The 24,416-nt window shown below is 50.5% G+C and overlaps 1 protein-coding gene, 1 long non-coding RNA gene and 1 pseudogene across 2 annotated transcripts in view; 2 read left to right on the forward strand and 1 right to left on the reverse strand.

The window, feature by feature from the left end:
* Nucleotides 1-24,416, reverse strand: part of LOC141580334 (uncharacterized) — a 171,985-nt gene that overhangs the window by 138,544 nt on the left and 9,025 nt on the right. The gene's annotated exons all lie outside the window — the stretch shown is intronic.
* CXCL14 (C-X-C motif chemokine ligand 14) lies at nucleotides 13,762-22,476 on the forward strand. The gene is made up of 4 exons (XM_003920566.4): nucleotides 13,762-14,093; nucleotides 14,287-14,392; nucleotides 18,090-18,203; nucleotides 21,293-22,476. Exons 1-4 carry the CDS (start codon nucleotides 13,994-13,996, stop codon nucleotides 21,306-21,308), a joined length of 336 nt encoding a protein of 111 aa, XP_003920615.2. The 5' UTR covers nucleotides 13,762-13,993; the 3' UTR covers nucleotides 21,309-22,476.
* On the forward strand, nucleotides 21,315-22,476 carry LOC120365314 (uncharacterized; annotated as a pseudogene).

A 24,416-nucleotide genomic window follows, 5' to 3' on the forward strand; every position in this document is an offset into this window, starting at 1 on the left:
AGGTATGCTGCACATCAGCTCATGTTTCTCCTCCTGCCACCACTCCACCAAACCCAGCGGACAGGCCTGGAGCCTGTTCTCACCCTGGATCCTTGCCTCAGAGCTAGGATGGCAAGCTCTAGTCCTGCCTTGGCACTAAGGGACCTTCGGCCAGCCAGTCCTCCAGCTTGGCCTCAGTTTCCCACTCGAACACAAGCAGGCTGGGTGGTTCTCAAAGGCCTTTCATACTGCAGGTCTCTGGTCCCAGGAGTTCCTCACTGCCCCTGAGGAGTTAGGGGCAGGCTGAGCCAAGAAGCTGCTTGCTTATGTTCTCCCCTCAAAGAACCTGAGTGATCTATTTGGGAGAAATCCCAGGAAGCAGCAGAGAGGGAGCAGGGAGACAGAGACTAAAAGGAGAAAAGGTAAGGTGAGTTTCAAGGTCACGATATAGGCAACAGGGCCCCCATTTTTCCAGGGTCTCCGAAAGCGTGCAATTGCCTCCCAGAACCACTCCTTGAAAGGCAGGGCCAGAACAGTCACTCACCAGCTCCCACTCTCCATTGTCTGGGATCTGCCCCAGAGGTGTACACTCTGGCCACCCAAAGCCCCTTCCACATCTCCAGGCTGTGTTTGAGGAAAGGCAATGGGAGCTGCATAGCTGGAGCAAGCTCTGCCAAAGAAAGCAGGATACATGGAACACTCCAGGTGGGTTGAGGCAGGGAGAGGTGAATCAGAACTGTCCAACACAGCTGCCACTGAAATTGGAGGTGGGCCCAGGAGGCAGCTATGACAGATGGTGTAGGCCCGTGCTCCTTCCTCCAGGTCCTGAGTCATGCTCCATAGCACAAAAGGACCATCCCACAAACACCTAAGTGACGCACCAGGTAGTATTCTAAACATCAGCCAAACAACTAAACAAATGCTCCCCACCCCTGTGCCCTGAGTAAGTCCCTTCTCTGCTCTGGGCCTCAGTTTCTTTACATCTTAAATGGGGATCAGAATGCCTACACCCCAGAGTGGCATGAGAATGTCTGTGGGGGCATTGTGCGACCTTCCATTGCTTTGCACTTGCATCATCATGGGGGTGTGGGAACCCTGGAGAAGTGCTGCCTAATAGTGGAGTCACAGGCACCCTGCAGTTAGAGGAAAGCTTTGGAGAAAAGGCATCCCTGGTCACCCAGACACCCTGGAGGCTGAGAGGCAGGATGATGCTGTGGCGGCACAGGGGTCTTGGAGTCGGGAGGGGTGAGAGTTCACAGCCAGCCCTGCACACAAACTGGGTGACTTCCGAAAAGTCATTTATTCTCATCGCCAATGGGCATGTGCTGAAAGTTGGGCTGGGTGGAGAACTCGAAGACATGGCATCTGTAAAGCACACATAGGCCTGCAGCAATGCCCTCTTTAGGCTGCCCTGCCTGAGAACCATGGCACGTCTGGATCTCGGGTCTCACAAAGCCAGCCCATTGTCTTTTCTCCAAAGCCTCCCACCCGCTTCGCAGGACAGGGAGCAGCATAAACCCCAGCCCAGATGTCAGGGTGGGGGTGGGCCAGCAGCGGCCCTGGAAACGTTCAAGCTTTACGGTCCCCCAGCAAGTCTCTGTTCTCCTCTACTAGCTCAGCCCCCAGCCCTCTGAGAAGCTCTGAGCTTAAGGAAACCAGGTGCCTTCATTAAAAAAAAAACGACGACAAATAAAGGTTGATTTTGCAAGAGGAGTGTGGGGCGTTCTTGGGGGCTTCAGGCAGTTTTACAGGCCCAAACACAGAGCAAAGACATTCAGGAGCCATGCAGAGTTCCCAGGCCCTGCAGGCTGGCCACAGCCCAGGGCCCATGATCAGAGATGGTGTGGGAAAGGGCCTCTTCCAGCTCTTCACTCCTCTCCACTGCAACCCAGGCAGCCTTGGATCAGAGGGTGTTCCTCTGCACATTGACGGGGAGAAGGAGAGGAGGGAGGTGCAATTCCCTGGGAGTCAGTTCACATGGACTTCCCATGTTAGAGGCCCTATATGCACAAGGAAAACCCTATCCTTAAAAGGGCTTTATCTTGCCATGGATATGGGATAGGTATAGGGAGCCCTGAGCAAGAACATCCCAAATCCCTATTCCCAGGCACTACCAGAAATGTGGTGTTTTTCTCTGCATCTTAAACAAAGAGAAAAAAACAAATCTGAGAATTAACCTCATAAGAAGAGCCAACAGACTAGATTTAAAACGGATCTTTAAGCCATGTGTGGTGGCTCATGCCTATAATCTCAGCACTTTGAGAGGCCAAGGCAGGTGGATCACCTGAAGTCAGGAGTTCAAGATCAGCCTGGGCAACTTGGTGAAACCCTGTCTCTACTAAAACTACAAAAAATTACCCAGATGTGGTGGCGGGCACCCGTAGTCCCAGCTACTCAGGAGGCTGAGGCACGAGAATTGCTTGAACCAAGGAGGCAGAGGTTGCAGTGAGCCAAGATCGTGCCATTGCACTCCAGCCTGGGTGACAGAGTAAGATTCCATCTCAAAATTAAATAAATAAATAAATAAATTTAAATAAATAAATAAATAAAATGCATCTTTAAAATCTTCCCTTTTTGCAACACCACACGGAACATCCCAAATTCAAAGCATGCGAGAACATGTCAACCACCAAATACACTGAAAACGGGCACACTCAGCAAGACGCAGAGAACAATAAATGTTACCAGTAGTTACTAGAAACTAACTTTGATAAGCTTATATTCCAGGGCCTTGGCCTTTCAGCATACTGACTTGGAAAATTAACCTGGAGCCCCTACGGGACTGAACCCAGTGCCTGGTGTTAGTCCAGTCACCTCTCAGGGACCGGGCAGATGGTGACAACCATGACACAGTTTCCTTTTCGGTGCACTACAGTAGCATGTGGTTGAGGGAAATGGGGGAGCAAGGCCTAAGGGCTTCCCAAGCCCCTGCGAGTATAAACTAGAGAAACTCTTTGAGAATTCCAAACTTAAAATCACTAAGCTGGAAGTTGTTCACAAAGTCTGTATTTCACCCCAGGACTTTTTGTTGCTGTTGTTATTATTGTTGTTGTTGTTATTATTGTTGATGTTGTTGCTGAGAAGAAGTCTCACTCTGTCGCCCAGGCTGGAGTGCAGTGGCGCAATCTCGGCTCACTGCAACCTCCACCTCCCAAGTTCAAGCAATTCTCCTGCCTCAGCCTCCTGAGTAGCTGGGACTACAGGGGCACGCCACCAGGCCCGGCTAATTTTTGTATTTTTAGTAGAGATGGGGTTTTACCATGTTGGCCAGGATGGTCTCCATCTCTTGACCTCCTGATTCGCCCACCTCGGCCTCCCAAAATGCTAGGATTACAGGCATGAGCCACTGCACCTGGCCACCCCAGGACCTTTTAAACCTCCCTAAGCATTTAAAGTGGGGATTATATAGAGTTGGGAGTGTTTATGAAATAGTGAGCACCAAAGAAAAATGTGTATACAGAATTATGCAGTATGACTGTCATTGTTTGAAAGTTCCTGTGCACGGGCACAGCCTGGACTGGTTCTGGGAAGGATGGAAGGTCCTATGTGTCCCTTCTTTGTTTGTTTGTTTGAGAAATGTGAGTTGAAATGGCTTCAAACAGACCTAGGCACCAAATCCAATTTTCCAGTTAAATTAATGATGAGTTCCTGAGGCAGCATTCAAGGCTGTCCGCAATACCTCCTTGCTGCCCATACTCCCTGGGTATACTCTATCTCCCATCAGCCCAGCCAGTCCCTGACTCATCACATGCATTCTGACCTCAGGCTGACCCCAGCTGCTCTGTCCCTGCCGGTCACCTTCACTCATCCCTCTCTACCTGAGCAATCTTCCTCAGCCATCAAGGTCTGTTTCTGCTACCTGCTTCATGAAAGCGCTCCCGATCCCCGACCTGGATGGGACCGCCTTATGGCCCATCTGGAATCCTCGCATCAGTAACTGATTTGAAGCATTCTCTCAGCTTGCTGGCAGGGCCCCTCTGGCCTGCAGACATCCTGCCGAGCCGCTGGCCCGCAGCCCCTGCAGCCCTGCAGCCCCGGCACAGAGCAGGCACTCAGCGAGCGCTTGACTTGGTGTTTACAGAGGATTGTGCTTCCCAGAATCAAATAAAGGCCTCATTTCAGGCCAAGGATGGCAACTTGGATAATCATGTTTTTCATCCCAATCCAAATGGATGTCACCATGTGTTAGTGGCTTTTTCCCCTACAGGATAAACAAATTTAGTCTCTTTATGATAGCTCAAATACATGTATAAAGAACTGCCCCACAGGTTGTGTCTTCAAAGACAAAAATTCAGGAAAAACTTGTACAATACTTCTGTTAGTCCAGCTGAAACAGCAGCTACAAGAACCTTAACTCTCTGGCCTCTGCCTTCGTCCTTGGATACTGGACCACCAGCCACAGGACCAGGAGCAAACCCACCCTGCTTTCCATGGCTCTGAGCCTCTAGAATGCGGGACATCTAGCTTTACACAGAGACCTGTTCTCAGCGTCCCCACACCACACTTTCCCTCCTGCCCTCTCTCTCTCCAGCAGCCACATCTGGTTTCCCTTCAGCACAAGTTTCACAATGGACAGATTTTGCACTTCCAGGATTTATGGTTCCTGCCGCCCCTCCCTGCTTTTGATATGATTCCATTATGTGCTTAAAATCTAGGCCTCGCTCTTGGCTCCGGGGAGCTGTTTATGACAATTCTTTTATGGCCTTAAATCGCTCACCATTAAGAACCTGGTCATGTTCAGAGGTAATAACTAGTTGCTAAGAAAGCAAATTGCAAGATATCTCAGATGGTTGCTTGAAAAGTTTTCTTCATAGAAGACTCATGAAGGCTAGTGTTTACCTGGCAGGTAAATCCTCTGAGCAACACCTTGGACCCTGTTCTCCTTCATCAGCTGCCAGAGACTGATTAAAAGCAAATTTATCACAACCTTCTCACCCCAGACCCAATTACTTTCTTCCTTCTGCTGTGCTAGAGACCACGCTGACAGAAGAATTGGTAAAAATCAAAACACCAATATCACAAACACTTCCTCTTGACAGCAAACAAGACTGAGAACACTTTTTCTTTTCCATCTCTGCATTACATTTTCTCAGAAGGCAAAGACTCTCAGAAATAAGGAGACAAACTTTTATGAAAGAGCAGGCATGGTGGCTCACACCTGTAATCCCAGCACTTTGGGAGTCTTAGATGGGCAGATTGCTTGAGCTCAGAAATTCAAGACCCAACAAGGCAAGATAGTGAGACCCCCATCTCTACAATAAAATTTAAAAACTAGCCAAGGGTCGTGGTGCGCCTGTAGTCCCAGCTGCTTGGGAGGCTGAGGTGGGAGGATCACTTGAGCCTGGGAGGCGGAGGTTGCAATGAGGTGAGATCATACCACTGTACTCCAACTTGAGTGACAAAGCAAGACCCTGTCTCAAAAAAAAAAAAAAAAAAAAAAAAAAAAAAAATCCCTGACTTTTGGCAAGAACTTCCCTGAACCAAGGTTTCTCTTGCCTCCTAAATCCCTCTCTGCCATCCTTCCTTCATCCAACAGCCAGACAGATCTTCTCATAAGGCAAAAGTGAATCACACAACCCTGCTTGAAATTCTCCAATGGCTCCTAATAATCCAGGTGATGAAGCCCAAATTCCTCAGCTGCCCAGGGCCCTGCACAATTTGGGGCTGATCTACATATTCAGCCCTATCCCCTTTCCCTCCCCTGCCCAGATCCCTTCCGTAAACACACAGGGCTCCATTAACATCCTAGAGTTCCCTTGACCTTCCCCAACCCAGAGCAGTTGTTTAAGCTGTTGCCTCTGCTTGAACCATTCTCCCAATCCCTGCTTCCCTATCAGAGCATGAGTGCCCACTGTGCCCTAGGAGAGTTTAGCAGTGTGCCTAGCCTTTATCTGCCCATGGTAGACCCTGAGGGCTCCATGTCTGTGTGTCTGAGATCACTGCAGAAAACTCCTTGGACCACCACTTTACCACCCTCTCGTACTGGATGTAGGGTTGCCAGTTAAAATACGGGCCACCAGTTAAATTTGAATTTCAGATAAACAAGGAATAATTTTTAGTATAAGTATGCCCCAAATATTGTATGGGAATTTTATATATTTTGTTGTTGTTGTTGTTGTTGTTGTTGTTGTTGTTGTTGTTGTTAAATTTGACAATCCTAGCTGGTTGGGAACTCTGGGACGTCCTCCAGAGAGAAGAACGGAGGACCAGGTGGCAGCAGCATGCAGACAGGAAGGCGGTGGTGACACCTGGGGAAAAGGTGGGGAGCACCTCCTACCCTCCTCCTGGGAGGTAGTGTATGGCCGTGCAGAGCAGGACTCCAGAGTCAGCCTGCTTGGGTTCGAATCTCAGCTCTGCCACTTGCTAGTTATTTTGGGCAACTTAACCTTCTTTCTGCCACAGTTTCCTCATCTGTAAAATGGGGATAACCTACTTCATGTGGTGGTTATGAAAATTAAATAAATTCATATTTGTATTCCACTTAGTCCTTGAGACACAGTAAGCATTCTATAAGCATTTAATAAATATATAAACCAAAAGAAGTTAGCCATGCCAACCCACAGATGAGGGGGTGAGTTTAGGAGATTTAATCATCATAAAACAAGAATGAACATCTATGGAATACCTGGTATGTGACAACACACTGCCCATCATGTTTGTTCTATATCAGCTCATTTAATCTTTATCACAGCCTTATTATTTATCATTATTATTATTATCTTCTTTTTACAGATGAGGAAACAGAAGCACTAGGTAGACTAGGATTCTAAACCAGGAAGTCTAACTCTGTAACGCACTGGACTGTGATAAACTGTGGTCCACATTAATTCATTCATCCTGCATTCAATCATTTCTTCATTGAGCACCTACCATGTGCCTGGCCCTGTGCTCATGCTGGGGAACCAGAATTAATAACAAAAACACAGAGCAACCTCAGGGGATCATGGAGCTGAAGGAAGACCTCGAAGGAGCCTTTGCAAGTGTGAAGAGTGGCACTGGAGAGAAAGGGGTCTAGGGGCCATGCAGACAGCAGGTGTCTCTCCTACCCTGGGGCCGGGAGGGGATTCAGGTAGATGTGTGCAGTCAAGGAGGGCTTCCCTGTAAAATGACATCTTTGCAGATTTGGGAAGGGAAACAGAAGTAACCAGCCTAGCCAAGGAAACAACTTCGCAGTGCCTGTACAGAGGCTTAGGACTCTGCTGCAAACATGGAACAGGGCTGGTGAGAGAGGCAAGAGGCAGGGCAGGGCAGAATGAGGACAGGTGAAGCCAGCTGGGTGAGCTGCTCATCCTCCTATGCCAAGGAGAGGGGGACAGCTCTAAAGATAGGCCTGGACTCTCACCATAGGGCTCACCCAAGCTACCAAGGACTCACCCAAGCCACCAGGGACTCTACTTGTCTCTCTGCAGTGCCAGCTGCACAGCACAGGTGCCCACCGCCCATCACCAAGGTCTGCTCAGTGAGGTTTGAGGCTGCCCAAGCCCTCACTGAATCAACTGTTCCTGAGCTGCTGTTATAACAAGAACATTCTAAAAACTGGAAAGCAAGGAGAGAAGCTTTTCAACAACGCCCAACATTTCACCACTCTAAGAGAATGATGTTTGTATCACTTTCTTGCCATCCTTTATACAGAGGTTACCATTTTGCATACTTGTAATCACAGTGTTTACACAACCTTGTGTTTTTTCTTCTTACTGCATAAGCATTTACTCCACAAATACAGAGCTTTCACTATTTACTCAATCCCCCATTGTTGGGCATTTAGGTTGAATCTTTATTTTTAACAAGGACTAGCTTTGCGTGTGATGTTTCTCCATTATGAGAATTTTTTTTTTTTTTTTTTTTTTTTTGAGACAGAGTTTCGCTCTTGTTACCCAGGCTGGAGTGCAATGGCGCGATCTCGGCTCACCGCAACCTCCGCCTCCTGGGTTCAGGTAATTCTCCTGCCTCAGCCTCCTGAGTAGCTGGGATTACAGGCACGTGCCACCATGCCCAGCTAATTTTTTGTATTTTTAGTAGAGACGGGGTTTCACCAGGTTGACCAGGATGGTCTCGATCTCTCGACCTCGTGATCCACCCGCCTCAGCCTCCCAAAGTGCTGGGATTACAGGCTTGAGCCACCGCGCCCGGCCCATTATGAGAATTTTAAGCAGATTTCTGAAGTGGTTAATAAGATGAAATGGTTTACTTCAAACACCCTGGATACCATACTATAAATACGATTTCCCCAAATTTTGTACCAATTGACAGATTGATAGTCCCACCAGTGATGCTTAAGTAATGCTTCCTCACTTTAACATTATCAGCTTTGGATGTTGCTATTTAAAATAACATTTCCTCACTGAGTAGGACCAAAACCAAGATGCCATGATATTGCAGCACTGCTGTGCTTTTCCTTGATTGCTAATGAGGGCGCATGTTCTTTGATGAATTGATTAATTGCCTTTCTTTTTCTCCTGAATTGTCCTTTGATGTCCTTTGCTCATTTATATGTTAGGGCCCTCTTTAGAAATATCTTTGCATGTGTTCTTAATATAGTAAAGATGCTTGTCTGTAAGGGAGTGTTGTGGGGTGAACAGAAGGTGGAATGAATGCTACTTGTTGGTTTGTCATATTTGCTGCAAGAATTTTCTCCCACATTTGGGGGAATCTTGCAGTGCCCCCTGTAACCCCTCTGAGCAACAGAGCTTCCGCCCCCACTGCCTTGGGGCTGCTTTGAGCCTAATCCAATACTGCCTGGTTGCCCCCTGCATCATTTCCTCTGGGCTTAAGTTACTCAGAATCCCTAAATATTCCTAGTGTAAAGAACAAAACCAGAGATCGTTCTTGGGAACCTTGGCCTTTCAATCTCCTTCATCCCAGGGCATGGTCAGGGAAGGGGTCAGCATTCAGGGCTATAGCTAAAGGAGAGCCACAGAGGAGGCAGCTGGCTCCCCAGACTCCACAGGCTGCAGGTGACAGGCAGAGAGAGGAGCTGGAGAGGGAGAGGCACCCACCAAGCTTAGACTCAGTCAGCAGCCACGCAATACCACGGAAGCAGGTGTTTTGGGGTGACCCACCATGTCATGAGTGGTGATGGGACCAGACAGGTTACTGGAGCCCAGGACCTTGCTGTGGCCTAAGTAGCTAGGTACAGGACACAGAGACAGAAGCCCTGGCTAACATTAATGCACAAGGTGACCTTGTGTGCTATCAACCCCATTGCTGGTCCTCAGTTTCCTCATACGTACAATGAAAGCCAGTGAACCAGTATACTCAGCCCCTAACCAGTGCTGAATTCCAGGATTCCTGTCCTGCCAGGGAAATAAAAAGGACTCCTCTTCTGAAAAGAAGATCAGTTATGAAAAGAACTAAAAGAATGGGGGTAGGAATTGGCCTGGCCCCCAGCTCCCAGGGCAGGAAACCAGCCTTGACTAGTCAAGACCCCCTTCTCAGCAGACCAAGGAGATAGGGCCCACCAGACACCTGCGGGATTTCCTGGAAAGCCACGCTCCTGCTATCATCGCCTCCTCCTCCCAGACACTTCATCTCTACAACAACTGCCCTGAGGAGGAACTGGCCTCCCTGGGAATATGGACTCCCCATGGCCACCCCTACATATCCCCTGCATACACACAAACATGCACACACACAAGCACACCCATACACAAACATACCCACACACACACTTTCTCACATGCAACCTATTAGTCCGTCTAGCCTGGATTCAGCACTACTCTGACACACTGGGCTTTTGCCTGAAACATGTTTTTATTTACTCCACAGATACAGAGTGAGCCCCTGCTATGTGCCAACCACTGCTGTAGACACTGAGGTAGAGCAAGACAGAGACCCACAGACACAGACAGATCATCCACAATACACCCCCAAATAAACATGAAAATGAACGATCTGAAGTCACTGCACATACAATGAATGCAGTAAAACCAGTAGCAACACAGCGAGGGACTGTTGTTGGGGGTATGCTCGTGTGATTGGATCTGGACAGTGAATATTGGAGCCGAGGCTCAGTGAAGAGAAGAGGAGTGCCTGTCAGCCCTCAGGGAGGAGCACCGCAGGTAGAGGGGCCAGTGAGCACAAAGACCCTGAGGTGGGAACAGGCTTGGATGTTTGAAGACAAGACAAGGCAGAGTGGCCGGAGCACAGCTTTTGGGGAGCATGGCAGGTGCTGGTCACAATGGGGTGTTCACTGCTGAGGACCTGGCTTGGACTCTGCATGAGGTGAGGAACAATGAATTCCTCCAGGAGATCACTGTGTGAGCAGCAGGGACCATGAAGGCGTAGGAGTGGCCTCCCTCCTGTGGTCACTGGTTAATTCCTTTCCATTGTTCATCTCTAACTCAGTGGTCCCTTCCTCCAAGAATCCATCCCCACCTCCCTATCCCATCAGATCCCCTGATGAGTCTCCCATCACCATCCACCCTCCAGGACACCGACCTCTGCAGGAGTTTCACCCTGATTTCTGTGGTTGTATAGTTAACGTCTACCTTCCCCACTTCTGAGCTGCTTGGGGACAGGCACACAGCTATCTTGACTCATCTCAAACCCCCAGCACTTTGCACAAAGCCTGGAACACCATGGGTGCTCAATAAATGTCAAGAGAAGAAATAAGCAAATCCCTGGGCATCTCAGCAAAATTTCCACTCCCTCAAGGAGTAGCGTCCTGTTTCCACTTCCTTCCTCCTCTGTGCCCCAACACTTCATGTCTACCTCTTCTGTAGAACCCAGTATGATCATTGATGTGTTGGCATTTGCACACACACATGCACACACACGCATGCACACATGCAGGCAGGGCATATATCCTTCACTGCACCCTAGGGACCTCCTTGAGGCAGGCAGTGTCACTGTGCAAAGAATGACCTCACCCATACCCACCTGCTCAGAGACCCTCAGCGAGGGCTCACCAGAGAGTCTGTGCCCTGAAGGTGTGTCGGGGGCCAAGCCCCATCTCTGACCCAGCGGGGCAGCACCACCCACAGACCTGCTGGCAGCAGGGGCTGCATCCTTTCCTGTAGCATGGTTCTAGAAGAACTCATACAAACAACGGCTCAGCTCTGTTTGCACAGTGGCTGCCTTCTGTAAACCGGATATCCGCGTACACAGACTGAGGAGTGTAACTGAGGACGAAACACTGGGATGTCTGACCTCTGGTCCAGCCTAGGAAGCTGGAGAACTTTGGTCCATATTTCTAGAGCCAACTACTGTTTTTCCTGTGAAAACTCAGTGCCCATGATTGCTGGTGCTGTTAGATTCCAGTTAATCAGTCAACACATTCTTGAAACAAACATGTTAGAAATAAAATTGTTAATTTAAAAAAATACGTTACATGTTCTAGGAATCCTTGGTATTTAAGAAATTCCTTTGCAGCATAAAATGTATTTTTTGGAAGGCAATTGGCAATTTCTATGAAAAGTCTTAAAATGGTCATTGCCAGGGCCCTGTGATTCTAACTCTGAGACCTGATCCAGTGTATTAAAAGCTACCACAAAATGGAGCTACAAGAATCATTGTCAAACAGCATTGGTTGTAAGACGATAAGGTTGAAAACAATACAAATAAATATCCAGCATGGAGAGGTCAAATTAATTCTGGCACATCTGTACAATGGAATACTCTGCATCTAAATCACACTAATCACAATAGTCAGCACATATCGAACACTTACTCTGTGCTAGGGACCACATCAAAAGCATTATATGCACCATCTCATTTAATTCTGCCTATGCTGTATGTATTATTGTCATCTCCATCTCACAGATGAGGAAACCAACACCAAAAAGAGTTAGGGTATTTGCCCAAAGTCACACAGCTAGTACCTAGGATACATACTCCAGCAGGCTGACTCCAGACACCAATCTCTTAGTCATTAATACTATCCAGCCTCAAATGAAACCATTAAGAGAGCTATTATTGTAGCAAGATTAGCCACATGGAACGATGTTCACAATATGCCAATAGGTTCGGCAAGCAGGTTATTAGAGAGTCCATGCAGCCTGATCCCGTGTGTGAATGTGCACACAAAGCAAAGAGAGGATGGTTTGGGAAGATAACACACCTAGCATCTTGGTAGAGATCTCTGGGTGAAAATGCTCATGTTTTCTGATTTTTCTGGGCAAAATGTGCTGTTTCTATATTAAGAAAAATTATTTCAAAACTAACATAAATGCCAAAAATCACTTCCTCATACTCATCTTATACATAAATGCAAATGTCCAGCTATTGGCTTTGCTTCAGGTATAGGCACAACAGCACGCAAAGGCGCTGCTTGCTTTTCATGGCTCGGCTTCTTCTTGAAGCAGCAGGAGCTCTTTAGCTGGGAAGAGATGATGCAGAGTCTTCCCACTGCACCCCTCAGCTGACTGTCCCCATCATCCAGAAGCCCTCAGGGCATTTTTGCCTCCAGGGAGCTGCCAGGCTGACAGCACAGAGCTGGATGAACTCCATCCTGAGAGCCAAGCCCAGGGACTCCAAGAGCTTGAGATGATCCACCTCCTTCTCTGGGTCTCTCAAGGCAGCAAGAAGTGAAGGGCAGAGAGGTCTCAAAGCAACAGAGTGGCCCAGGGACAGGAGTCCCAGTTCTGCAGCCACATATACTGAGGACTCTTCTGGCCTAGTCACCTACTCCCTGGCTCTGTGACCTTGGGAAAGTTATTTCTTCTCTCAGAGCATGTTTCCACACCTGTCAAATAAAGAAATGGAAAGCACCAGCTTGGAAGAAAAGTACCAACTTGTAAGAATCAAAATAATAGATAAATTACACATAAAATGATGGTGCCAATAAGCCACACTTCCTGGGCACCGATTAGATGTATGATTTCCATAGTTCTCACAGCCACCCTATCAGAAACACTGTGATGATCTGCACTTTACAGAGGACGAAACGAAACAAAAGCTGATGGTGGTGAAGTCACTTGTGCTGGTGAGGAGTGAGGAGGGAGTTTCTGCCACCAGGGCTGGGCTCACACCACTACACCTCGCATCCTAGCACAAAGTCTAGAACACGGGAAGGCCTTCATCCAGATGGTTGCCATTGCTCCCTATTACGCCTCTCTGTCTGGCTTTGGAGAGTAGTCTGAGAGTTAGGACTCCTCCTGGTTCTCCCCACCACCCAGACACTCACAAGCCACCAGGCCACTGACCCATATTAAGGAGCTTTCCTTTGGGAGTAACCAAAACTCCCTCCCCAATAACCGCCCCCGCCCCCGCCCACACACACATACTCTTTGAGTCAGTTCCAGTGACCACAGTCAACGACTTTGCTGCTGTACAGTCTATGACAAGCCCCATGTGCTCTGGCCGCCAGGGCTGCTGGCCCAGCAGAGGACCCTGGGAGGCAGGCCTGCAGGCACTCACACTTGGCACCTGCTCCAAAACCCTTTCAGGTCTTCTTTGAGGATCTGGGCCCTGGGCCTGGGTCTCCAGGCGGGTCAGAACAGTTGGCCTGCCTGGCCAGAGAGGGAAGCACGCGATTCAGAAAAGCAGTGCCCTTCAGCAGCGTCTCTAATGTCTGCGCTCCCCAAAGGCACAGCGGGACACTGGAAGTGTATGCGCGCTGTGGTCTGGGTGTGCAAATGTGCGAAGGAGGCGTGTCGTGTGAGCGAGAGGGTAGTGGATGTGTGTGTGCGTGTGCGCGCGTGGCCCCCGGTGGGCGCCGCTGCGATTGCGGTCCTTTCCCGGGGCGGGCGACGGGCGGGCTGGGAAGGTCTCCTCCCCTCACCACATTGAGAAATCTCAGTGAGTCACGGAGTGGTGCTGCATATTAATGAGCTTGCTCGTTGCGAGGGCTGGAGCGGATTTAAAAGAGGCCAGGGCGGGCGGAGGGAGGCTGTGGAGAAAGCGCAGAGCCGAGCGCAGAGCGCAGCGCACAGCGCACGGCTACAGACAGTCCCGGGCATCCACTGACGGCGCAGCCGGAGCCAGCCAAGCCAGGAGGCGCACCGAGGGCAGAGAAAGCCGAGCAGAGCCGGGTGGCTTCTCCAGGTCGCCGCACCGACCGGCCAGCGCCATCCCCATGTCCCTGCTCCCGCGCCGCGCCCCTCTGGTCAGCATGAGGCTCCTGGCAGCCGCGCTGCTGCTGCTGCTCCTGGCGCTGTACACCGCGCGCGTGGATGGTGAGTGCGGGGAGCTCCCCTTGTCGCCGTCTCGGCTTCCTTCTGTCCTGGGGAACCCAAGCGCCAACTTCTAGGCATCCTGGGATCCCAGGGCGAGGGGGAGGGGGTCTGGGTGGGCACCATGAGTGGTTGAGAAGCAGGAGATCCCCCTCCCACGCGTGCAACTAAGCAGTCGCCCCGCGATCTCCCACAGGGTCCAAATGCAAGTGCTCCCGGAAGGGACCCAAGATCCGCTACAGCGACGTGAAGAAGCTGGAAATGAAGCCAAAGTACCCACACTGCGAGGAGAAGATGGTTATGTGAGTTCTTGCTCCTCACCTTGAGGGGGTACGCACTGCTCTCACCCCGATGACAGGGCACAGCCTGGGCTAACAAACATTTCTCTCTGACTTTTTCAAAGCCCTGGAAAAGCTTTTGTAATTGCCCAGCGAGTCCTTAGCACGCTGGCGAGACACTGGAAGACTGTGGGGAAAGAGGGTCACGGTCCCGCTTGGGAACAGCACTTCCAAGTTCACCCTTGCTAGGATTCAAAGGAGTCGTCTCGCTATTTGTCCCATGGGCCACCCACTCTGCTAGGGCCATGGAGGGTTAAAGAGCTCCCTTGTGCCAACTCAGAAAATCTAGATTGAAATCACTCAAAACATACTCACACCTAAACTGTGAGGCGTGCTGCCTTCTGTCACTGGACAGAGTATTAATGCAAGCACATCTTAAACTCTGACCTCCTTGTTCCAGTCAGAGACCAGTGGACGGCCAGTTTTTGGCTCCTAGAGATTTCATTTTGAGAATGCTCCACGGGCTTCCCTGATGGGCTGTACTCCTTGTGGGTCCCAGATACTGAGCAGTCCTGCAGAAAGTACTCTGCTGGGGTTAATGTGCCACATGGCTGGAGCCCTGCTTGGTGGGGATGTGGGCAATGCTGGAAAAACTGGGGCAGAGTGAGAGAACACTGAGTTTCCTGCTCCTCCGCCTTCCCAGTTAACCGCTTGAGGCCAGCACCCTGCCTCCTCATCAATATGCTCTTGGCCAGGAAGGGAGCCCTTGGCAAAGCGGCCACCAAATATTTGCCACACATCATCATCCCCTCTTCCCCTCCCCCAGAAACAGGATGCACTTTATTCTCAGTCTGGGCAAGTGCCTTCCACCGGCTGGCCCCCGCGGGTGCAAAGACCTTCACATAGTGTCTGTGAAAGCAGGGCACATCCCAACCCAGCACCCTACATCCCCCGCCTGGGGGCTACACAGTCAGGCTGAAGTTAGGGGAATCCAGAAAGCCACTGGGCCTGAGCTGACTCCACTGCCTTCCTTCACAAGCACCTAAATTAATTCCCTTGTCCTCACCCCTTGTCTTGCAGACCAAATTCAAAAAAAACACCCAAAAATCCTTTTGGGTGGGGGCCAAGTGCCAAATGAGCTGGAAAAGGAGCTCCAAGCTCCTCAAGGCTTCCAGGTTGGGGGCTAATGACAGGGGGAATTGCAAGTTAAATCTCACTCGTCTAAGAGCTGAAATATGCTCCATATACCAAGTGGGTAACTGAGACTTTGCAGGGGAAGAAAGCAGGGCAAAGGATGCAGTGATACCAGAAAAGACAGAGCCCTCAGTAAATATGCTTGCTCTTTTCCTGGCTAAACTTTTCCACAGACAGAGAGAAACTATAGCTAGGCAAGTGCATGAAAGGCTTCTGGAGCCTTGTGGAAATGTGCAGGGGCATCAGGAGATCAGCACACAATCCCGTTACCCTCTACCAAACCTCCACCCCACCCCAGAGCCTCCCACTCCATCCCTGAGGGCTGGGGGCTCCTCTCCCCATCCACAATCCTAAAACTCTCCAGATCAGATGAGGGGCCAGCACTTTTGCCAAAGCAGGTTTTCAGCCACAAAGGCTGAACAAAAGCAAGTTTTCCAGCTCACCCTGAGTCACCCAGAAATCTTTGCTAAGGCTGGGGTTGGGGCAGGAGCAGCGGGGAGAGGTCCACTTTGCAAGTGGGAGACCTTGCACCCAGAAGGATCCAGAATAGTCTGGATTCTAGAAAGGGCAATTTGTGTCATAGGTCCATGGAGCTCTCACCAAAACCCTTACACCCCCCGAGAACTGTGTAAGAGAGGGTCACAGAACTCAGAATTTCTGATAATTGCTGGACTCACAAATCCCCATGCCTGCCCTCCACAACCGATTTTCATAATCCCAGCATTATGACGTGGCATTTGAGCACTACAGTGGGAGGGCTGAGCATCCTTTCCTGTTCTCCCTGACCTTCAGGATTTGGGATGGGCAGCCTGCACGCTGACCTCACTGAGAAAAGGGTTTTTATCAGGCGTTGCCTGTCCTTTCCTTCAGAATGCAAATGCAGCCTTGTAGGCAGAAAGAGAAAAGCATTTGCTAAATTCCTGCAGGGTGACTGGGTACAGTGGGGGAGAGAGACAGCCAGAGTTCACTCTGAAGCCTGGCCTGTGCTCAAGGCTACAGGATGACCTGGGTCACAGAGGGGTCCAGTTAAGGCAGGAACCATCACCTGGCATCAGCAGGAAGACCCAGCCTGGGAGCTTAGGCCCTAGTGGGGACTCCAGAAACCCAGATCACGGAGAAGGGAAGAGAACAGGTTGCCCAGGAACATTATGCCACATTCTGGTGGCAAGATCCGATTTTCTTTCTCCATCATTTGGGAGGCTGACATCATGGCAATCCTGCCCCCCTCTAGAACTTAGCCCATAAGCCCTGACACTTTCCATTTGGTAACAGTGGGGAACTAGCTGACCTCTGTCCCTCTCTTCTCACTCTGTCAACTCTCACTTCCAGTCTCCCCTCTTTGCCCTCCAAGCCCATCCCAGCACCACAGTCTACCACCATAGCTTGCTTGGCTGTGACCCCTCAAGAAGTGGCATCCTAACATCTCACCTTGCACTTTTCCAAATACCCTAGGTGGTCCTCATTCCCCCTACCTCCTGTCAGCCCTGGAGCCCAGCTCTGGATGAGAGGGGCTCAGAAGTTCTGAAGCACAGGCTTGCCCACCCGCCAGGCTGAAGCCCACACACCAAGGCTACTCCTTCCCCTCGGCCACTTCCTCTTCCATGACGATGCCTAATTACAGTAACTATTAACTGTGCATCCACCAGGTCCTGGGCACTTTGTAAAGATTCTATCTTTTAACCATCCCAGTAACCCCCTAAGACAGTCCTATTATTGTACCCATTTTACAGATGGCCAAACTGGATTCAGAAAGGTTTCCCAAGGTCCCACAGCCAAACTTGAGATTCAGTCCCAGGCTCCTACAGCCTGCACAACACCTGCTCCTCTACCACATGGCTAGGCTTCTGCTGGGTGTCGGGGCATTGGCTGATAGAGACCTGAGATCTTCAGGCTGTGCAGAAAAGAGGTCTTGCTCTTCTGCTCAGGGATGAGACACCTGGGACCTCACACAAGGCCAACAAAACTTTGCCTCAGGATCAGGAGATGTCCAGCCCCGGGGCAATCTGCAGTGGGTCAGGGAACTGGGGTTGAGGAAACAGAAAGCCGAGTGTCTGCAGGGCATGTCTCAGCCCTACCATGAGCTCCTCAAATCCAAGGACAGAGGTCTTGGCACTTGCACCTTGCAGGCATTAGCTTTCTCCACCTCCTGATCCCAGGCTCAGAGGGGCTGGAAGAGTCCTCTGACCTTTGTTCCCCAAAAGAGGCCTGAACCCTGGAGACAAGACACTGTATGAGGTTGGGGGTGGGAGATAGACCATCCCAGACTCTCAGGGCTTCGAGGGGAAAAGTGAGGGATGCTCACTCCATATAGGGTTAGGCCCGAATATGGAGTCGGAGAATAAGGGACACCCAGAACCTTCCAAAGAGCCAGCCAGGGAGTGAGCACATAAGTAGGCTCCCTTGAGAGGAGGGAGGAAACCACAGTCTCTAAGGGACCAGACTCTGCCCAGGGCCACCCACAGGCCACATGAGGGGCAACATGTTATTCAGGCTCCTCAACCCTCCACCTCATCCTGCTCCATTTCAGCATCACCACCAAGAGCGTGTCCAGGTACCGAGGTCAGGAGCACTGCCTGCACCCCAAGCTGCAGAGCACTAAGCGCTTCATCAAGTGGTACAACGCCTGGAACGAGAAGCGCAGGTACGCGCCGCCTCCACTCACCTTCCTTCCCCCAGACCCAGCTGTGGTTCTCAGGACGGAAAGGGGCCCCCCAGACCCAGCTGTGGCTCTCAGGACGGGAAGGGGCCCCCCTAGACCCAGCTGTGGCTCTCAGGATGGGAAGGCCCTCCCCCCAGACCCAGCTGTGGTTCTCAGGATGGGAAGGGACCTCCCCCAAACCAGGTCATCTAGCCCCATCTAACATGTGAACACCCACCACAACATCCACAGCAAGCAGATTCTCAGATACTGCTTACATATCCCCAGGGACGAGGAGCTCACCACTTAACAAAGCTAGCTATGCATCTCTTGTACATTTGTGAAGATGCCAGGTTTGTCGTTTTATAAACTAAAGTCTGTCTCACTCTCACATTGCATTATAATCTTAATTCCTCTTTTTTTTTTTTTTTTTTTTTTTTTTCCCGAGACGGAGTTTCGCTCTTGTTACCCAGGCTGGAGTGCAATGGCGCGATCTCGGCTCACCGCAACCTCCGCCTCCTGGGTTCAAGCAATTCTCCTGCCTCAGCCTCCTGAGTAGCTGGGATTACAGGCACGTGCCACCATGCCCAGCTAATTTTTTGTATTTTTAGTAGAGACGGGGTTTCACTATGTTGACCAGGATGGTCTCGATCTCTTGACCTCATGATCCACCCGCCTCGGCCTCCCAAAGTGCTGGGATTACAGGCTTGAGCCACCGCGCCCGGCCCTTAATTCCTCTTTTTATTTAAATTATGTAAGCTGTTAAATAGCAAGGAGAGCACTGGCATGGCTGCATCTGAGCACTTCAGAGGGGTGAGATGTGACCACTTAGGTGACTGTGGATATTAGCTATAAAACCACGAGGTGCTGAGGAGGATCCTTGCCAAAAACATGTTCTCTTCTCCAAGGTGCCGCACGCCCACTGCTGCCCAGAAACCTGATAAACTCCTTCTTTGCAGGTGCTGGAAGGCACCATGGGTTTGGCTCTTCAACATCAGAGCCATCAGAGCCCCCCAAGGAGGGCAGCAGTGCTAAGACCGCCAGTGCCCTGAATCAGCCCTGTGCTTACTGGGCAGTGTTTCCCCAGAGCCAGAAGGTGGCTTCCCAGCTCTGATCTCCTGGTATCTGGCCTCGGAAGGGGAACCCAGTTCCTACCTCCCTGGTACCATGCGAAGGTAGCCTGTCCTGCCTCACTCCTCAAATACTGAAAGTCTATTTACACCTTTGCCTGCATAACATGATCAGGAACCGCACGCGCACACGCACACACACACACACACGAATGCATGCATGCAGTTATCTTCTCCAGGAGCTAGTGCCAGCACCCCCTGCTGCAGAGGGGGAAATCAAGGCTAAATGGGAGAGAGAGGTGACTTGCCTGGGAGCACAGGGCACAGCCAGGACAGCAAACCAGGCCTCCTGGAGCTACCCCATGAGCCGCCCTCACAGAGTGGAAGGTGCAGCCACAGTGGGTGCCTGCATTGCCTTCCCGTCACCCGGCCCTGCCGTGCTACCCCAAGCTCAGCCCTGTGACCAGCTCTCCCACAGCTGACACTCGGGCTCAACCCCTGTACCTGAGCCTTTTTTGCTGCCTCCAAAACAGCTTCATCTGCAGTTGCTTGAAATAGAAAGTGATGAGAGTGAGAAATTATTTTCTGTAAATCTGACGGGAATGAAGCCCTCTTTCTGGTCAAACCAGGCGGCTCATGTGGCAAAAGCCAGAACTGCCCAGTCTACTCTCTCTCACCTTCCAGGCCCTGTGTCATCAAAACAGGCACAAGGCTAACCCCATGAGCAGGTTACGGGAGAGGCTGAGGACATCTTGGTCTGACTGCCAGGGGACGCTCAAACCTTTAGCTCACCTTGTTCTTCCCCTCCACCTGAGCTGTAGCCTGGAAAAGGCGGCACCCACAGGTCGAAACACGGCCCTGCTTTTTTATCCCCCAAAATTCCAATAATAAAAACAATGAGAGCCTCTCAGCTACCAGGCCTTCTCTCACTTTGTTACAAAAGTTTGCCCCTCTTTCTTGGAGTGAAAGAGGTGTCCCTGCCCTCCCAACCCTCCCCTGAAAAAAGTCGAAAATATCTTAATGAATGTAGAACAGTGACAAAGGAAGTGTTTGGAGCTCTCTTCGCAGAGAGAGAGAGAAAAAATACCGAACCTAGGGTGGAGGAAGGAGAAGGGTATCCGGTGGGCTCAGGCCCACAGTGCCACACAGGGGAGCTCTGAGCACTTCAGAGACCAGAGCTCCGGCCACCACAGGAAGCAGCCGAGTCAGGCGTTTGATTTCAACGCATAATTTGATGGTCTTCAGAATTCAAGAACGAGACAGAGAAGTGATAAGCTGAGTGTAAAGTATGGCCCCAAGGCCTCCATGAGGCAGAACTAGAAGAAAGCAAAATATCTAACTGGAAACAGCTTGAGAGGTGAGGGGAAGGTGGGCTTGGGAACCAGCAGAGACGAGGCAATGCAGCCAGGAGCGGGGACTGAGGGGCACAGGCCTCCCACGCCATGGCCCCAGCCCCACCGACCACCTCTTCTGACTCCAGACAGGAGCTGCTAGAGCCAGTATTCTTCTGGTGGACATGCATTCTTTGTGCAAAATATAAAGAAATATACAAGCCTAAGTCAAAGAAGAGAATGCCTCCCACCCTTGCTATTTTCCCTAAATAGAGAGGCTGAGTACAGACACGGAAAGGAACAAGGAGGTGTGGGAGAGCCCACCATGCTAGAGAAAGACTGCATTCCTGCCACTAACAGTCCAGGGCCACTGGACAAATCTTAGGCCTGAGGTGCCTCAGTTTCCTCACATGGAAAGCGGGTTTGCTCCATAGGACTCTGAGGACAGAATGAGATTGCAGAGGTGAGATTGCAGATGGTTAGAAAGGACAGAGCCACACTGGTGTGCGTTTTCATGGTCCCTGGGGCCACATCCTCAGAAGGATCCCTCCCACATCCCCCAAAGGTTCGGGCAGTCCTGGTACAAGGCACTCCCTGCAGACCAGACATGAATGAAGCCACTTAGCCAGCAGCTTGTGAACTGCCTGCCTCATGTCCTGAGCCACTTACACGTGTGTTTTTTTCTCCCCAGGGTCTACGAAGAATAGGGTGAAAAACCTCTGATAGAAAAACTCCAGACCAGTTGGGAGACTTGTGCAAAGGACTTTGCAGATAAATAAAAAAAAAAAAAAAAAAAAAAAAAAAAAAAAAAAGCCTTTCTTTCTCACAGGCATAAGACACAAATTATATATTGTTATGAAGCACTTTTTACCAAGGGTCAGTTTTTACATTTTATAGCTGCGTGCGAAAGGCTTCCAGATGTGAGACCCATCTCTTGTGCTCCAGACTTCATCACAGGCTGCTTTTTATCGAAAAGGGGAAAATTCATGCCTTTCCTTTTTAAAAGATGCTTTTTCTGTATTTGTCCATACGTCACTATACATCTGAGCTTTATAAGCGCCTGGGAGGAACAGTGAGCTTGGTGGACACAATTCATTGCTGTGTTGCTCCATTCCTAGCTTGGGAAGCTTCCGCTCAGAGGTCCTGGAGCCTCGGCACAGCTGCCACGGGCTCTCCTGGGCTCATGGCCAGTCACAGCCTCAGTGTGACTCTGCAGTGGCCCCTGTGGCCGGGCAAGCAGGAGCAGGTCTCTCTGCATCTGTTCTTTGAGGAGCTCAAGTTTGGTTGCCAGAAAAAAAATGTGCTTCATTCCCCACTGGTTAATTTTTACACACTCTAGGAAACATTTCCAAGAGCCTGTGATGGTAAGGTAAATAATTCTTAAAGAAGGTGTGGGGTCTTTCCCAACTTGAGGGTTTCTGAAAGGTTCACAGGTTCAATCTTTAATGCTTCGGAAGCAAGTGAGTTTCCCAACACTGTCAGCAAAAACCTTAGGAGAAAACTTAAAAATATATGAATACATGCGCAGTACACAGCTACAGACACACTTTCTGTTGACAAGGGAAAACCTTCAAAGCATGTTTCTTTCCCTCGCCGCAATGGAACATGCAGTATAAAGCAATATATTTGTGACTCCCCATGTAACTCTTCAACGTTAAACAGTGCAGTCCTCTTTCTAAAGCTAAGATGACCATGTGCCCTTTCCTCTGTACATATACCCTTAAGAACAGCCCTGCACACTCTGCCCATCCCCCCGGTATGCGCTGCATTGTACTGCTGTGTTATATGCTACATACATGTCAGAAACCATTAGCGTTGCATGCAGGTTTCATATTCTTTCTAAGATGGAAAGTAATAAAATATATTTGAAATGTATCAACATTCTAGACTGCTGCCTTTTTTCTATTTAATTAACCTGGGATGACAATAAAATGTTTGCCATGTCCTGAAAAAATACAAATATGTTGGGAAATAAAACTGGTACTTCCCAAATACCTGTCAACACCATGACTTCTGTGGAATGTGTGGGGCTGTCATTACAGTCGGGAAGCCAAGAAGCCAGGCCTTGAGGCTTTCCTACCCCTGCAGCAGGTTTATCCCAGTGGGCAGGTTGGAGCACAGGGAACTGGAGGATCACCATTCCAGCCTCCTCCGCGCAAGACCGCGCTGAGCCTCACCACCAGAGGGCAGCAAAGAGCCTCGGAGCCTCAGCCAAGGGCTCTCTAAGTTCCCTGGGGCTGCGTGAGGACGGCGACAACCCAGGACTGGTGTAATTACTGCCTGCTGCAAGCCAGACCCTGTGTGGAGAGCCTTACATGCTCTATCTCATTAAATCCTGCTAACAACCACAACAGGGGTGGTTCTATTGACGCTCCATTTTACAGATGAGGAAACCAAGGCTCAGTGAGGTGATCACATCACACTCATATTCTCCCACTTAGAGAAGATAGGAGATGGGGCCAGTCAAGATGGCCTGGGGTCCAGGGCCCCGGGATGCCAGGGGGACTCGGGGAGGTGGGAAATGGCTGCCCAGGAGGCTGTGGGACTCTGGAGCTGGGCATCTGGGAGCCATGCCTAGGAGATACTGCAGCTGTTTCTGCTCCTGCCAGGTGGACAGGCAGACAGTAGGGCCCACCCCATGGCACTTCTAGGGACTGCACGAGTTAAGCCCATGTCAAGCACTTAGCAGGATACCAGGGCATGGTGAGCACATGGTCATGGAAGCCCCCCCCAACCTCTTTTTTTTTTCCTGAGACAAGGTTTCACACTGTCACCCAAGCTAGAGTGCAGTGGCATAATCACAGCTCACTGCAGCCTCAAACTCCTGACCTCAAGGGATCCTCCTGTCTCAGCATTCCAAGTAGCTGGGATGACAGGCCCATACCACCATGCCTGGCAAGACGGGGTTTCCCTATGTTGCCCAGGCCAGTCTCAGACTCCTGGACTCAAGTGATCCTCCTCCCACCACAGCCTCTCAAAAGGCTGGAATTACGGATGTGAGCCACCATTCCCAGCCAGAAGCTAATTTAATAAGCATAACATCAGGCCACCCACTTTGCACTTTGTACCAACTACCTGCAGCCCTGCATCTCACTGTATCCTAAGTCAGCCGGGCCCTGAAACAGGCCTCTCTGTCCTCCCTGGGTTCTCCACACCAAACAGGACTGCTCAGGGGGACATGCCTCCACCCTGTCTGCTACACTTGCAACTGAGAGCCAGTCACCCATGTCCCCTTCACCGCCCCAGACAGCTTCCTGACACTCTGGCTCTGCACACACTGACAAGGACACCCAGCAAGTACCCTGTCCTAGCAAGGCCCTAGCAAGGTGCTGCCACAAATGCTTTCATCACCACCTTATTTCCTCCTGGCCCTCCAAATTACACCACATGCATTCCTGAGGAAACTGAAGATCAGAGACATTAAAAAAGTTGCCCAAAGTCACAAAGCGACCACTCATCACACCCTCCAATGGCTGGGACTGGCAGCCTTTCTGCTGAGAGGTACAGGAGGGGCGGGCTGAGGCCACAGTGAACTGGAGACCATGAATGCCCAGGGCGGTCCTGCCTTTCCCTTCATTACAGAGAAAGGAGGTAGACTGGACAGGGAAACCCCAATACCAACAGACAGAACAGAATGGGAGAGCCCCATAAGACAGTGCATGCCAAGGCAAGGCAGAGGAGAGGCTGAGCCTCTTTTTGGGAGCCCCAAATCCTGCCCAGCCTCAGAGCAGCACCAGTGGAGCCTCAGAAGGGAAAGGCAGCGTACAAAGCTGGCTGAAGAGCCCTGGCTGCCCCACACAAAAGCTGCTCCAAGA

Source organism: Saimiri boliviensis, chromosome 1, assembly GCF_048565385.1.
Source record: "Saimiri boliviensis isolate mSaiBol1 chromosome 1, mSaiBol1.pri, whole genome shotgun sequence".
Lineage (NCBI taxonomy): Eukaryota > Metazoa > Chordata > Mammalia > Primates > Cebidae > Saimiri > Saimiri boliviensis.

Excerpts from the sequence above, each read along its gene's own strand:
- CXCL14 (XM_003920566.4), top strand. The coding sequence starts at position 13,994 with ATGTCCCTGCTCCCGCGCCGCGCCCCTCTGGTCAGCATGAGGCTCCTG. Across the intron at positions 14,094-14,286 it reads GTACACCGCGCGCGTGGATG|GGTCCAAATGCAAGTGCTCC; the intron begins GTGAGTGCGGGG and ends GATCTCCCACAG. Across the intron at positions 14,393-18,089 it reads TGCGAGGAGAAGATGGTTAT|CATCACCACCAAGAGCGTGT; the intron begins GTGAGTTCTTGC and ends GCTCCATTTCAG.